This window comes from Urocampus carinirostris, chromosome 1, assembly GCF_059441175.1.
Source record: "Urocampus carinirostris isolate Australia breed hairy pipefish chromosome 1, RoL_Ucar_1.0, whole genome shotgun sequence".
Classification (NCBI taxonomy): Eukaryota; Metazoa; Chordata; class Actinopteri; order Syngnathiformes; family Syngnathidae; genus Urocampus; species Urocampus carinirostris.
This window is the reverse complement of record NC_142349.1, coordinates 48,849,896-48,863,873: the sequence shown is the minus strand read 5'-3', so window position 1 is coordinate 48,863,873 and position 13,978 is coordinate 48,849,896. Positions and strand designations below refer to the sequence as shown.

The window sequence follows — 13,978 nt, the reverse complement described above, 5'->3', positions numbered from 1 at the left end:
GGTTACAAAACGCAGATCCGCTCAAAAGGGTGTGGAAATAAAGGAAACAGAAACATTGGCAGCTGACAATGACAATGATGTAAATATTCAAAATAATGAACAGCAGTAAGGTACAATAGTCAAAATAAAAAACTGGCACCCCATGCAATACATTTTTTCAGGTTTATATTCTTTATTGTTCATAAAACCAACGTTGTATATTGTTTGTGGGCGTGAAGTACTGGCCTGGTTTTCCAGGAATTACATAGGCAGGCTGGCTGGAGATGAAGGCAAGGGGACTCGGCGTAGTCAGATTGAACACTACTTTATTGAGTATCAGAAGTACAGCTGAAGTCACCAAGTCTCTATCCTGTGAAGGAGGAGGGGTAATGCACAATCCCGAGATTCTGAACTCTACAGGCCAACATATAATGAGTGGGCGGTACGCTACCATCTTTTCTAACTCTGAGTTGATTGAAGGTTCCAAATGTTAGAATTTGAGGTGTATGGACCCCTGGGGCCCAGTAGACATGGGAAGGTGTGGAGAAGATGGTGTGGAGCAGAGAAGACAGTCCTATGCCAAATGGAACGGCTGAGTCAATATTGACCTGGCTTGAGCTTTTCCTCTAGTTTCTTGCTTCACCACTCTGGAGCCGAACTACAAGTCCGACTGTGTTATACTGTACATTGAACGTGGCTTTTCATATGGACCACCTATAAAACTTTACCTCATCAAATTACATTGATAGGCTCTATTTGAGTCACCTCTTTAGCCTTATGAATGCTTCTACATGAAGTATAACCTTGCTAAATATACAGGGTGTTTCAAATGTTTTGGGCACATTTTGAGATTGAATATCTTGAAAACTAGTAAAAATATAGAAACACATCTGACAAATCCCAAAAGCTTTCAATTAAATTTTTTAAACGGAATTTTCAAAGATGTTCAATGTGAGCACCATTGCTCACACCACACATTAACAAATGATAGCTAAACGTTGTCAATGGTTGCAACAGCTTCTGGTTTTCGTGCCCTTAGCTAATCTATGTCTCTTGGAATAGAGGGCACGTAGACCATTCATTTCAAAATTCCAAACAATAAGAAATCACATGGTGTGAGATCTAGATGCCCAGGGCATGAGATTGTGATCTTTCTGCCCAGACAGTCCAATTCATCTGTCAATGTTGTGTTCAGGAACTGTCCTACAATGAGGCTCTACTGGAGCTGAGGCCCATCCTATGGAAAATGAAGTCACCAGACTCAATTCATGCATTAACCAGTTTTCTAGTATGTTGAGTTACGTATCACATTTGACTGTTGCTCTTTCAAAGAAGAATGCTCCATAGACAACTTTCTTTGACATTGTCAGAACCACAACAAATGGTAGATCCAAACGCGTAATGTTTCACTCAAAAGTGTACTGGGATATTGAGGAAACAAATGCCAGCAATCCGGTGATCGCTGGACGAGGGATGCAAGCCGCTCACGGCATCGGAGCGTGATCGGAATGCGGAAGTGGATTTCCCGGGGTGGGAGATCGGAGCGTAGTCAAATGAGCAAAGTGGGCGGATCGCCGGAGCGGGGAATCAGAGCATGGTCTGTGGTCAAAAATGGGTCGTTATCTGGAGCGGGAGATCAGAGCATGGTCAAAGGGACAAAACGAGTTGATGGACAAATGGAGAATCAGGAACGGACGATGAAAACGGGACTGACGGGTCAAAATGCTTGCTGCAGAGGTTTGCTGACGGACTGACAAGAAGTGACTGGGGTACTGGGTATAAATAGGAGGGGAATCAATCAGGCAACTAGCAGCAGCTGGCGCCAAACGAGCGGGCACAGGTGAGTGAATTGAGTAATCTTGACAGACATATCACAATAGAGTAAAGAACGAATAGCAAGCTGTTGCAATCCTTGACCATGCAATTCTGAAACACATTTAGCAAGCTTTTGATTATTGGATTGGTGTGGTTCTGTAACATCTTTGAACATTCTATGTAAGAATTGAGATCAGAAGCTTTCTGAATTTAGCAGATGTGTTTTATATCCTTGATAGTTTCCGAGCTATTTATTCCATGTCAAAATGTGGCCAAGACTTTTGGAACACGCTGCATTACGCAGAATAATAATATAATGGAGAAGACTAAAGTGAAAAGTTTTCTCTTTGTGGGTGTTTGCAACTAAAGTTGCACTCAGCGTCATTTTGCTTCGTGTTTTTAAGAGCACTTGAGCAGCCCACTCATTTGCCCCCTCACATTTCCTACACAACAGCCGCTGGCAAATGCTGAGCCGGTGCCACGAGCCACTCGGGCTGATGAGGCTTGTGTTTCACGCAGTGTTTGTGGAGCTGTCGTGGGTGTTAAGATGCGCATCAGTGTTGCTCCCGCTTATCGTTGCTAAGCTCTTAGTATGCTGTAGACTCATACGCTATTCTGACCTCTTTTTGTTTTGTTCCCTGTAGTCTGATTGCAGTACATTAGCTAGGCTTTAAAGTTTGTGTGCTCGAGCACTGCTCATACCAAGTAAATGCTAACACAATATTATGAAGCTGTTTCAGGAATGTTGTTTTAGGGTTAGGTTTTTATTAAACAACAATAATAATGATAAAAGAGTTGCTTTGATTGCAAGTAAAATGCAGTTTTGTAGGCAGTGGGTTACGTGGCTCAAGTCAGTTAGCACAATTGTGTTTTAATGGCAATGAATTTTTTGGGTTGTTGAAAATTTACACTCAACCCCTAATGCAGGGGTCTCAAACTCAATTTACTTGTGGGCCGCTGGAGCTAGGGTTTGGGCGAGATTGAGTAAAATCCGTTTTTCCAGGACAAAAGCTCTGACAAAACATTCCACTGTTCTGAAAAATGTTTTTGTTTTTTCTACCCAAAATAAGATCTAAAAAAATGTGATCTAAAAAAATAGAATTAAATGGACATTGTGTATAATTCAGAGCTTTCTAGTAGTAAAAACTACTTTTCTGTATGACTACACAATACAGTGACATCTAGTGGTCAAATGATACCTGCTGTCTCTTTAAGAAACCAACTTTAGGAGTAGAAAAATATAATTGTGACTATTTGGATGCATGTATTATCTAAGATCTACTAATAAAACATATATTAATCAATTAGTAATAATCCATAATTCATGTTTTACATTTAACTATCATATTAAGGCGCCAATTATCGCCTACTGGCCACGAGTTTCAGTTTTTGTTATACCCGTACATACAGACGCTGCCCTAGTTAAAAACGAAATAGGTTCTGGACAATCCTTCGTAAGTTGAATTTGTTTGTACGGTGGCTGGGTGGTTGGCGCGCAGCCCCACGGTGCAGAGGTTCAGGGTGTGGAGTTTGCACGTTCTCCCTGCGCTTGCGTCGGTTTCCTCCGGGCACTCCGGTTTCCTCCCACATTCCAAAAACATGCATGGCTGGTCCAAATTGTCCCTAGGTGTGAACGAGCGAGTGAGTTGTCCATCTCTCTGTGCCCTGCGACTGGCTTGCAACCAGTCCAGGGTGTCCCCTGCCGACTGCCTGAAGATGGCTGGGATGGGCTCCATTATCTCCGCGGCCCTACTGAGGATAGGGGGTGCAGATAATGGATGGATGGTTCTAGGGAAATTCTGAAATTGGCTTTGAAAGTCCTTAAAAAGTGCTTTTCATGGCCAGAAAAGGTGTATAATCCCGTAATGTGTTACTTTTCAAATGTTTTTTGAAAACGTACCGGTGCGACTAAATTTGCACATGCCACTTTTAATCAGATGCACTCCGTAGTCCAGATTTTACGGTATATTTTTCTTAAAAAAGGAATACACAGACAGTAAAAAATAAGAGGCGATCGTCTCACCTGTCCACAGCAGCACAACCTTAAAATGTCTTCCCATTTTTTGGTTTAGATTGGGTGTTAACCTCCCCTTGTTGTTTGTGTGCCTGTCCAGAAAGGGAGGAAGTGCTCACGTACCCACAAGGCCCCCGAGCCGCACCGCCTGTCGTATGCCGGCTGCAGGAGCACCCGGCTGCACAGGCCTAACTACTGCGGCGTCTGCCGGGACGGTCGCTGCTGCTCGCCTCGCCGCACGCGCACCGCGAGCGTGACGTTTGCTTGTCCGGACGGGGAACGCTTCACCAGAAACGTTATGTTCGTCCAGTCCTGCAAGTGCAGCGACCAGTGCAACCACCTCAACGAAGCCGCCATGCCGCCGCAGCTTTGGCTCTACGGGGACACACACAAGTTCATTGACTAGTTGGCTGACAAGCTGCGCACAGTTCACATTCCCAACCACGACAACAACCGAATATCGAGACCCTCCCCTCAAGCGGTGCGCCCCGGGCACTGTGCACAGATTGACCCCGAATGGCGCTCCAGCACCAGCCAGAAAAGAGACCTTTGTCTGGAGTCCAGTTTTTTCTACTTTGATTAGTATTTGAATTAAAAAACAACAACTTATCAGCCTTTGAAGCAAAGGTGGGCAACCTGATGTTCTCCCAAAATGTCCTACTATAAGTAAGAATGGTCCTAAAAAAAAATCCAGCCCGACCCGACTGCTCGCAGGTATTAAAACCCGAACCAACTCGAGCCCGACCGCTAAACTTGATTTGAAAGACCGGGCCTGAAATAAACCCGAACCTGCACTTCGGCGCCGCGCATCCTTCGGATGTACAATTTGGTGCCCAAGTGTAGCGCCGAAGTGTGTTAATCAAGTAAAAGTAATTTTACTTCAGAATAGTATTACTCAAGTAGAAGAAAAAAGTAGTCATCCAAATGATTACTCGAGTAAAAGTAAGTGCAAACAGTGTGCATGTTACGCAGATCCTACACAGAGAAAAACAACCCACCAGTATTCAGAAAATGCACGTTTATATAATAGTTTGTGTATTTTGCCTAGGATTAAAATCAATATCATTTTTTAAAATGAACCAAGTATTTTTTTACATCTCGGTTGTGCTTAATGATACACACTGTCCCTTGAATTTTCCCCAAAAGTGTTTCAATTTTCGAGTGGCATTCATTCAAGTTCTTGTGAAATTTGTGCCCTTCGCTGTGCCGTTTACACAACGGGGGTGTAGACGTTTTATTTTTTTAAATCTCAAATTTGTAAATAGCTTGACTGTTGATTATGTTAAGAGAAATTAATACATTTGTGGAAAAATATCCTGTATCGACTACTGTTTTTTTTGTTTTGTTTTTAATACGCAATTATCTTGACGTGCCCAAATAAAAGGTCTGCCCAGGTGCCTGGACTCCACAGGATTCAGGGTAAAAAGTAACTCAAAAAAAGGTTTCTTCCTCTGTTTGTCTGATATTGAATCTGTAATTCTCTTACTCCAGCTTTGTGGTATTTTTGTAAACACAGGTATCCGTAGCCTGGTTTAAAATCATCCCATTTCAGTGATCGTTCTAAAAACACGCATCTCCATTCGATAATCAATTCAATGGTTGACTTGATGTTCACAGAAGAAAGTTCTATTTCAGTTATTTGGGGAGGTAAAGGGACAGTGTGTATTATCTGAGAGCAAGATGTTGCTGCATGGTGTAGTGCAGGGGTCTGCAACCCAACATCTTGAAAGAGCCATAATAAAATGTCTGTAGCCAAAACAAAAGCTAAAAATCTTATGCAAGGCTAATTTAAATCAAAACGAATCATGTCAAAGTTACTCTTTTGATATATATTCCAAACAAATTACAGCCTTGAAAAAAGTTTAGAATGTTTGGTTTGTTTTCGTCCTCTTAAACGAAACAGGTTAGAAGAAAGTGCCCGCTACTGGTCAAATCTTACACACTAGGGCTCTTATTTTCCTGTAGCATAAGAGCTATTGTGTTGTGTAACTGAAAACGAGTGCTAAAAAGCCCAAAGAAGAATACAAACTATAGAGACCAAAAAGTGACCAAACTTTTTTTCTTCTCATTTTTTTTCCGCCCAGCTTTCGTAGATTTCTGTTTTTTGGATACCCGTAGGAGCAAGATGGCAGGCAATTATGTCGGCTCTCTTCCGCCTCATATGATAGTTCATGTATTTTTGCTTAATACTTCAAACAAGGTTGTTGTTTCTTTGAGGATTAACTTCTTTACAACTAGGAGGGGCAGCACGGCAGCGCAGTGGTTAGCGCATGTGCGGCACAGTTCAAGTCATGGGAACCTCCTGCGTGGGTTCAAATCCAGCTCCAGACTTCCTGTGCGGAGTTTGTATGTTCTCCCCGTGCTTGCGTGGGTTTCCTCCGGGCACTCCGGTTTCCTCCCACATTCCAAAAACATGCATTTCAGGTGAATTGGCCGGTCCAAATTGTCCCTAGGTGTGAATGAGCTAGTGAGTTGTGTGTCCCCGTGTGCCCTGCAACTGGCTGGCAACCAGTTCAGGGTGTCCCCTGCCCACTGCCCGATGATTGCTGGGATGGGCTCCAGCACCCCCGCGACCCTACTGACGATAAGCGGTGCAGCTAATGAGATGAGATGAGACAACAAGGAGGTGCTAAATAAAAATAATACATACTGTCCATTTAAATGGGAAAACAGTGCTTTTTCCACATTGCAGTTTTCTTTTCATCGTGCGTGGAAAATGTTTTTTTTTTCTGATTGAAATGCATGTTTGGGAAACGCTGCATAAAAGAAAAGAAAACCTCAATCATTGAAAAGTAAATTTTGTATTGCCCAAAATGAGGAACAAACAAACTAGTAATCACTTGATATTAACATAATAATAATATTGTAATAATCATTTCAGAAATGCATATCAAACTGCTAGCCATTCACACTAAAAATAAAGAAGTAGTTCTATGCTACTAAAAGGTTTTTAAATCTTGATGCATTTTGTAAAATAGCAATTGGGAATTTTGTTATCGATCAGATCCAAGTAAATACAGGGAAATATCAATCGATATGATACCAATACTTTTTGCTTGAAAATGTCATGATCATTGAATAATTGAACCCCACCTCCCACGAGTTAGCTTATGATTACAATAAACACAGCATAAAGATTTTAGGCTCTACAAATGCTTTATTTTATTATTAAATAACAACAATGCAAACTAAGGGGGCCATGTGTATTATTTAACGCCTCCTAGTGGTAAAACAAAAAGTACAACATTTAAAGAAATAACTATTTTGGTTTAAATTATAAGCAAAAATATATAAACCTTGGGCAGCACGGCGGTGCAGTGTTAGCACCTGTGCGGCGCAGTTCTGAGGTCATGAGATCAAACTTCCTGTGTGGAGTTTGCATGTTCTCCTCGAGCTTGCGTGGGTTTTCCCCGGGCATTCCGGTTTCCTCCCACATTCCAAAAACATGCATGTTAGGTTAATTGGCCAGTCCAAATGGTCCCTAGTTGTAAATGAGCGAGTGAGTTCTGTCTCTGTGTGACCAGCGACTGGCTGGCAACCAGTTCAAGGTCTCCCCTGTCCACTGCTCGAAGATAGCTGGGATGGGCTCCAGCACCCCCGCTACCCTACTGAGGATAAGCGGTGCAGATAGTGGATGGATATAAACCATCATATAATGTGAATTTTTAAAATACTCAAGGTTGAGAATTTTGCATTTATTTGACATCACATGAGCCCCACCTAGATGGAGCTAAAATTATTGTTGCCCATCATCCTGCTACGGGTACCCAAAAAAACTAAGAAAAGCTGGGCAAAAAATGAGAAGAAACATGGTAAATCTTGGTCCCTTTGAGTCCTCATAGTTGGTGTTCTTCCTTGTGCCTTTAAGCAATCGTTTTCTGTTGCACTGCAAAGTACGGCGACATGTAGTGATCAAATACTACACGCTGTTCCTTTAACAGAATAAAAACGAATATAAATAGTTTTATTACAACTGTTTCAGAATAAAAGTCCAATTAAATGACAGCATTATTATTATTGGGCTAGTTAAAATGATAAGAACATAATGATCCAGGCGAAAGACCATCAATCCGACCCTAGTACTCGCTTGGTATTGATGATATTGATATTTGGAACCTCTAACAGCAAGTTACTTTTCAGTCACCCTGCAGAAAATTGTAAACGTATTATCTTTGATAGGAAAACTTTGGTTTGATTTATACCAGGTCAGGTCTAGATCAGTGCATGTAAAAATTAGCTTTGATGGCTTTAAGGATGATTTTGTTTTCCAAGGACCCGCCCCTTGAACTCTAATAGACTTTTGGCCGCTTCAGGGACGCCTTGTAAATAGCTCACACTAAAAATATGTTCACTGTTGCTGTTTTATTTTGATGGTCAAATACGTCAGAGGTTGGTGGGGGGGTTTAACAGTTCTTATAAACCAAACGGTTAAGTCCCTGACCCAGTGGTCAGATGAAGATGTCATTCTGGCATGAACGTGGCCTTTCACCATACTTGGTATTTATCTATTCGTATTTATTGTTGGGTTTCACTCATGAGATAAAATCAAGGAGAAGGACATGCACAGATTGACACAAGTCGCACTGAAGATGGACGATAAAGTTTGCCAAATTAAACTGTTGAAGTTTGTTGAAGTCTGAAACGCACGTCAAAAGTTGTTTACGCAGCTGGACGCGTCCTTTGCGTTGTCTCCTCAACAAACTGAGACATTTAGCAAGCACCGGTGGAACAAGCCCGGGAATCTGGCGCCAAGTAGTCTACTGCCATGCTCCCATAAAAACTACAATCCTGACTTGAAATCCTGGCTCAATATATAAATCAAAAAACCTGCCGATCTGTCGTTTGCTTAAAAAGGTATTTCCAAAACATATTTTCTTTCAATTAGGCACAGAACATGTAGTAATCCCACCCAAAATTATGCAATTATTTTGCAAAATATCCCGTGTGCTGGGGGACTTGCAAAATTTTGTCCCAAAGTTGACTCATCTGGCTTGTTTCTAGACTGCGCGATAAAAGCTACTACTTTTCTAGAGCTGTGACGTAATTGAAAGAACACAACACTCTTAAAATGGCGAATTCCGTTAACACAACATATGAGGCGGATTACAGACTAATTATAGTGGAAAATGATTGCATACCGCTCATTTTTGCTTTGTGAAATTGGAACTTTGCTTACCCTGTCACTGGGGGCCTTGTGACTGTTTTGTCGCAGTTGCATGTTTGGACCACCAAAAACTCCAAAGTGTTGGTTTACTTTGTGCCCTTACAGCCTGTGTTTCTTGTTTGTCTTCGCCACCTTTCAGATAGGCAGGCGACTGTGGCATTGTGGTTTTACACCGTTTTTTTACAATTTTGTCTGGGTGCTTCGCCTTTCGCGTCGGGCTTCTTGTTTGCTTCCGGTTGGTGCTTGTTGGTTGCCCACAGTGTGTTGTTTGGCCAGCTGGATTTGATTTATTGGTCCCCTCAGGAAAATTCACCTCCAACGACTGTACCAGAGGAAAACAACAGTGATTACATTACATAACACAAAAACAAAACAAAAACAAGCATAATGACAACCATACATGACAGTGGGAAATTGAGGGCAGACTAATTGTCAACAGGGCCTGTTATTTGGAATGGTAATGGAAAAGGGGATCAGGCTTTTCCCGAGATGGGCTGTCCTAAATGTTATTGCTTCGTATCTGCACCTTGATGGTCGCAAGATGAAGTGTTAGTTTAGTGAGTGATCTCCTGGACTATTCTATTTGCCAGTTTGATGATGGACCTGTTATTCAGTCTGAGAAGGTTGGGTGTGGGTAAACCGATAATTTTAGCTGTTATTTAAGTGATATGTGTGAGTTTCAGTCCTGTTCGTGAGTTTCAGTCCTGTTCGTAACAAAGGCCATAGTTAAAAAATGTGGAGAGTTACAAAGGATGGTTTGAAAGATGATTTGGTAACAGGAAGTGCGGTGGAATATATAGTCCTTTGTGTTTTCAGCTGACTGACAGTCTTTGTAGATTTTTATTTTGAATGTCCAGTGTGCTGATCAAAGGTGAGTTTGTCGTCTAGAGTTACTTCAAGTATTTAAAGGTTTTCACTTATTTAACTGTTTGTGTGTTTATGATGATGGTGTGTTGGGGTTAGTGGTGTTGAACCATTTATAACTTTGGCGCCGGTTTTGCCGTGTCCCTTGGTATATTCCAAGCCAGCTTTGCGTTTATCGCTGTAGCTCTTAAACCCTTTCGTTGTTGATTCCCGGTTAGCTTGACTGCTCACTGTGTGTCTTTTGGTCGGCCAGCTTTCCGTTTCGTTGATCAGTCCCGGTTACCCACCCCTGTTTGCGGCTCTCTTTGTATTTTTGGCCAGTCAGACCAGTTTTGGCTGATTGCCCTTTTCTGTATCATTAGTGCATCCAATGCGACACAGCACCTAAGAATTCTCCACAAAAACGAACAAATTCAACCTCTTCGACTAAATACCACCTAAAATAATATGGCAACTCGCTTGCTAGAGTGCTAGTATTCCTTCGATGACATCACAGCTCTGGATGACAAAGACAAGGGATGCTGTCTTTAAAATGCATTGTCTCGGAAAATAATTGGAGTATAATACCCATGAAACATACAGGTATTTAGTTGTAATGCAAAACCATGTACTGTTTCCTTACAATTTGCATGTTTAAGATTTTGGGAATACCTTTAAAAAGGGCCTGTTATCAAAGAAGGAATAATCATGAACCCCAAAGCAATCGTAAGGGGACTGTTGTCAGACCATTGTGAATTGGTTTTACAAGGGCAACAATCAGCTTTTCTACTATGGACATTTTTATTCAGGTGTTGACGCCGTGACAATACTCTCACAAACACATATTCGAAGCAATTAGGAGTGCTCGTTTGCATTATTGGCTTAGGAGAACTTTATTCCTTTCAAGTTTTCATAGGGAAATATCACGTTTGCTATGCTGTTGCCCTGGTACTTTTTTAGTTTTGTTGTAGGGAAATACTAGAACAGAAAAGTTTATGGACCACCCATTTTACCAGTTTTTAGCACTGAATACGTTGAGATTTGTTAGATCATTCACATGAGCCCCAGGGCAAATGCTGAGGATTTTAAGATTGTACATTAGATTCTATCTGTAATAAATACGGCATGATTTTAATGTTTATTCCATTAAAAGTTTAAAAGTGTATTATTGATTCAAATTCCTTTGATTACGAAAACGACACTTTTTGGGCCTGAAGTTCCAGCACACCTTTCAAACTCTAGCTTCCCTTATTAATGACCGCAATTCCCCTCGTAAAGTGATAATAAACCTTAAAAACATAATGCGGCACCTTTTTACTCACAGCAGCATAGACTATGTAGAATACCGAAGAATTGCAGTATTAGCAATCTTTGAGTTTTTGTCTGCTATCAGTGACACAGCCGATCCGGATTAGAGCAAAATGCGCAAGCCAAAACAAGTCAAAAAACTAATTTTTATTCCGATTTGTATTTACATTTCCCATACACAAGTTGTTATACTGCGTACACAATTTAAAATGATCAAAAAATAGGTAAAATACAGGGGAAAGGTATCCCTTCACAGGTATGACACAATTATCCTGGGTGGGGGGGGGTGTTGGTTTTAAGGGTTATTGTTCTATCTTCTTTATTCATTATCCATTATCCGTTATCGGTCAGTTCATAATACGCTACGGGACTCTTACTCTCAGCCGAAAGGTGCTACTGGAATGGATCCCGTTGAAAAACAAAACAAAACAAAACAAAAAAACATGTGAAACCAATATAATCTATTTTCATTTCAAATACAAAAGGATTTAACAATGACATAAAATTAAAACATGTCAAACCAGTCAAAACTGGTCATTTTTGCTTGTACGCCAAAGACTTTTGTTTACTGTATTACTTTTAACATACATCGACTGATGTGACCTGGAAACATCATCAGTGATGTTACCTGGGGTCACAGAGAGTTTTGGGTCTTATAAACATCATACACTCTCCCCCAAGCGTCCCAGCCGGGGTTGATCAGACCCCAACTTGTGTCCATTTAGCGCTACCTCACCCATGGCTCACCTACCCCTAACCAAAGCGTCATTGAGGCAAACTCTGCTACCTCTGGGGCTCCTTAACAGCCCTTAACTTGTGGACCCTGTGATCCCTAAGATGTTGTAAGCCCTGCAGAAGGACTGGCCATCGAACACTCTTCATCCCACCTTGATAGGCTCACATTGTGCTTTCCACCCGTTTCTCCAGCATTCCTCCACTAGCTCAGGGGAGCCCGCCCCACTATTTGAGAACTACTGGGTGACATAAAAACACTTTTTATATACAGACGCTCCCCTACTTACGACCATTCGAGTTACGAAAAACGGTGGATACCAACATTTTTTTCGGGATGTCGAAAAATATCCAGACATTGCTGTAAGTTAGATTTTGTATTGTGCGCCTCTTTTTCCAAGTACAGTAAGTAATGTAGTGCTTCTTTCCACCGCTACCTGCGTGTGGTGGCGCTGTGAGAGGTTACCCAGCATCCACCCAGAAGAAGAAATCTGCTTCCTATTCCTAGTTCACATGTAAACATACTACTGCATACTGTATCTTCAGCCAAGTATTTTGACATTTTTATTCTTTAATATTTCATGCATCTATTCAATATGGTTGGTGTAAAGTGTGAAGAAGAGGCGAGCCGTTTCTTTTGAAATGTTAGTGAAATAAGAAAGCTTGATGCAGTTGAAAAAATGGTTGGATTGCATTATTTCAGCCATTTTCTACCACTGAGGAGGAAGTCGCCTATCTCTTGAAGCTCATCTTCCAAAGGTAAGTTAAACTTAACTTTCTTTATCTTTATAGAGCTTATTATTTTATGAAATGTTTGTTTTCTTAGTACAAAACAATTCAGGTGACTTATACAAGCCTTAATCATACTTATAAAAACCTTAAACATACAAAATATAGCACTGAAGCAACTTACGAACAAATACAACTTAAGAACAATCTTGTTGGTAAGTAGGGCAGCGTCAGTATATTTAAGATGGACTTTGTTCTGAGTGTAAACTAGACTGCGCGATAAAAGCTACTACTTTTAATGTCATATGGTTGGCTCGTGTGCTTTTAGCAATAATTGAAAAGCACAGATTTAACCCAATGTTTGTTCACCTCTGGTCTAACATCATACACTCATTCACATGCCTCACACCAGGGGTCATCAACCGAATATGTCTCTTTTAATGTCTACTTATGGCTTGGAGATAGAATGGAACATGTACTTGTACTGATACACAGGGAGCCGCACATGTCATGTGCAAAGTTGAGACAATACTGACTCTTGATGCGGTTCGGTCCAGTATATATAGGGCATAGTTTTGACTACAATTTACAGTCGCACAAAGACACCCCGATTTGAATGGAAATTGCTAAATAATCCTTTATATGGAAGCTCATTAAACAATCTATGTTCATTGTTAAGACACTTCATGATTAAAAGCCACATAACAAAGTGTACGTATGTATGCTTGTTTGCAGTATTTTGTGACATTTTTACTAAAGAACTTTGCTATGTTTTGAAACAAAAATGATAGTCAAAATGATCCCCAACCCTCTTAAGTAACTGCGGGAGGGAGACAAATTTTAGGTGGTATAACATATTGACATAGGACTCATGCTCTGGTATAATTATTTCATACAGTTTATTAAATTTTCAAACGTCACACAGTGAAATAAAATGTAATGAAGATTTAGCTTTTGTCTGGAAAGCATGTTTGGTTGTTTTATTGAATTTTGTCTAAAAATAATATGGTATATCTCTTTAGCCCCCCTCAAAATTTCAGGAGCTTTTTGGCTCTTTGACGTTTCCGACCCCAGCCTTTCATAGTCAAGACTTATGTGAAATTAAAAAAGTCAAAATTGAAGTGGTTATTAATAATGAGGTTTTATTTATACCGAGAAACAAAACAGAATACAAATCAAACTATTCATATACAATGTGACCCAAATTGAGAAAAATACTATTTTAATGAAAGGGTAAAATCCATGTACAAGCTGATATCCACTGCCACGCCAAGTCATTCAGACGGATGGATTCTTCTGGACTGCTCAACTGAAAGTATGTTAAAATCCTTAAAGGGCAACAGCTGAAAGCAAAAACTCCGACAGGTGAAAGATGTAAAAGCCATTTGAATTTG

At 40.7% G+C, this 13,978-nt stretch overlaps 1 protein-coding gene across 1 annotated transcript in view; it reads left to right on the top strand.

Moving 5' to 3' along the window:
- Positions 1–4,546, top strand: part of LOC148374992 (CCN family member 1) — a 29,396-nt gene extending 24,850 nt beyond the window's left edge. Inside the window, exon 5 of the mRNA XM_088355955.1 lies at positions 3,909–4,546. Coding sequence (XP_088212081.1) covers positions 3,909–4,214 — 306 coding nt within the window. The 3' untranslated portion in view covers positions 4,215–4,546. The remainder of the gene's footprint in view (positions 1–3,908) is intronic.
- The last annotated feature ends 9,432 nt before the right edge of the window (positions 4,547–13,978 follow it).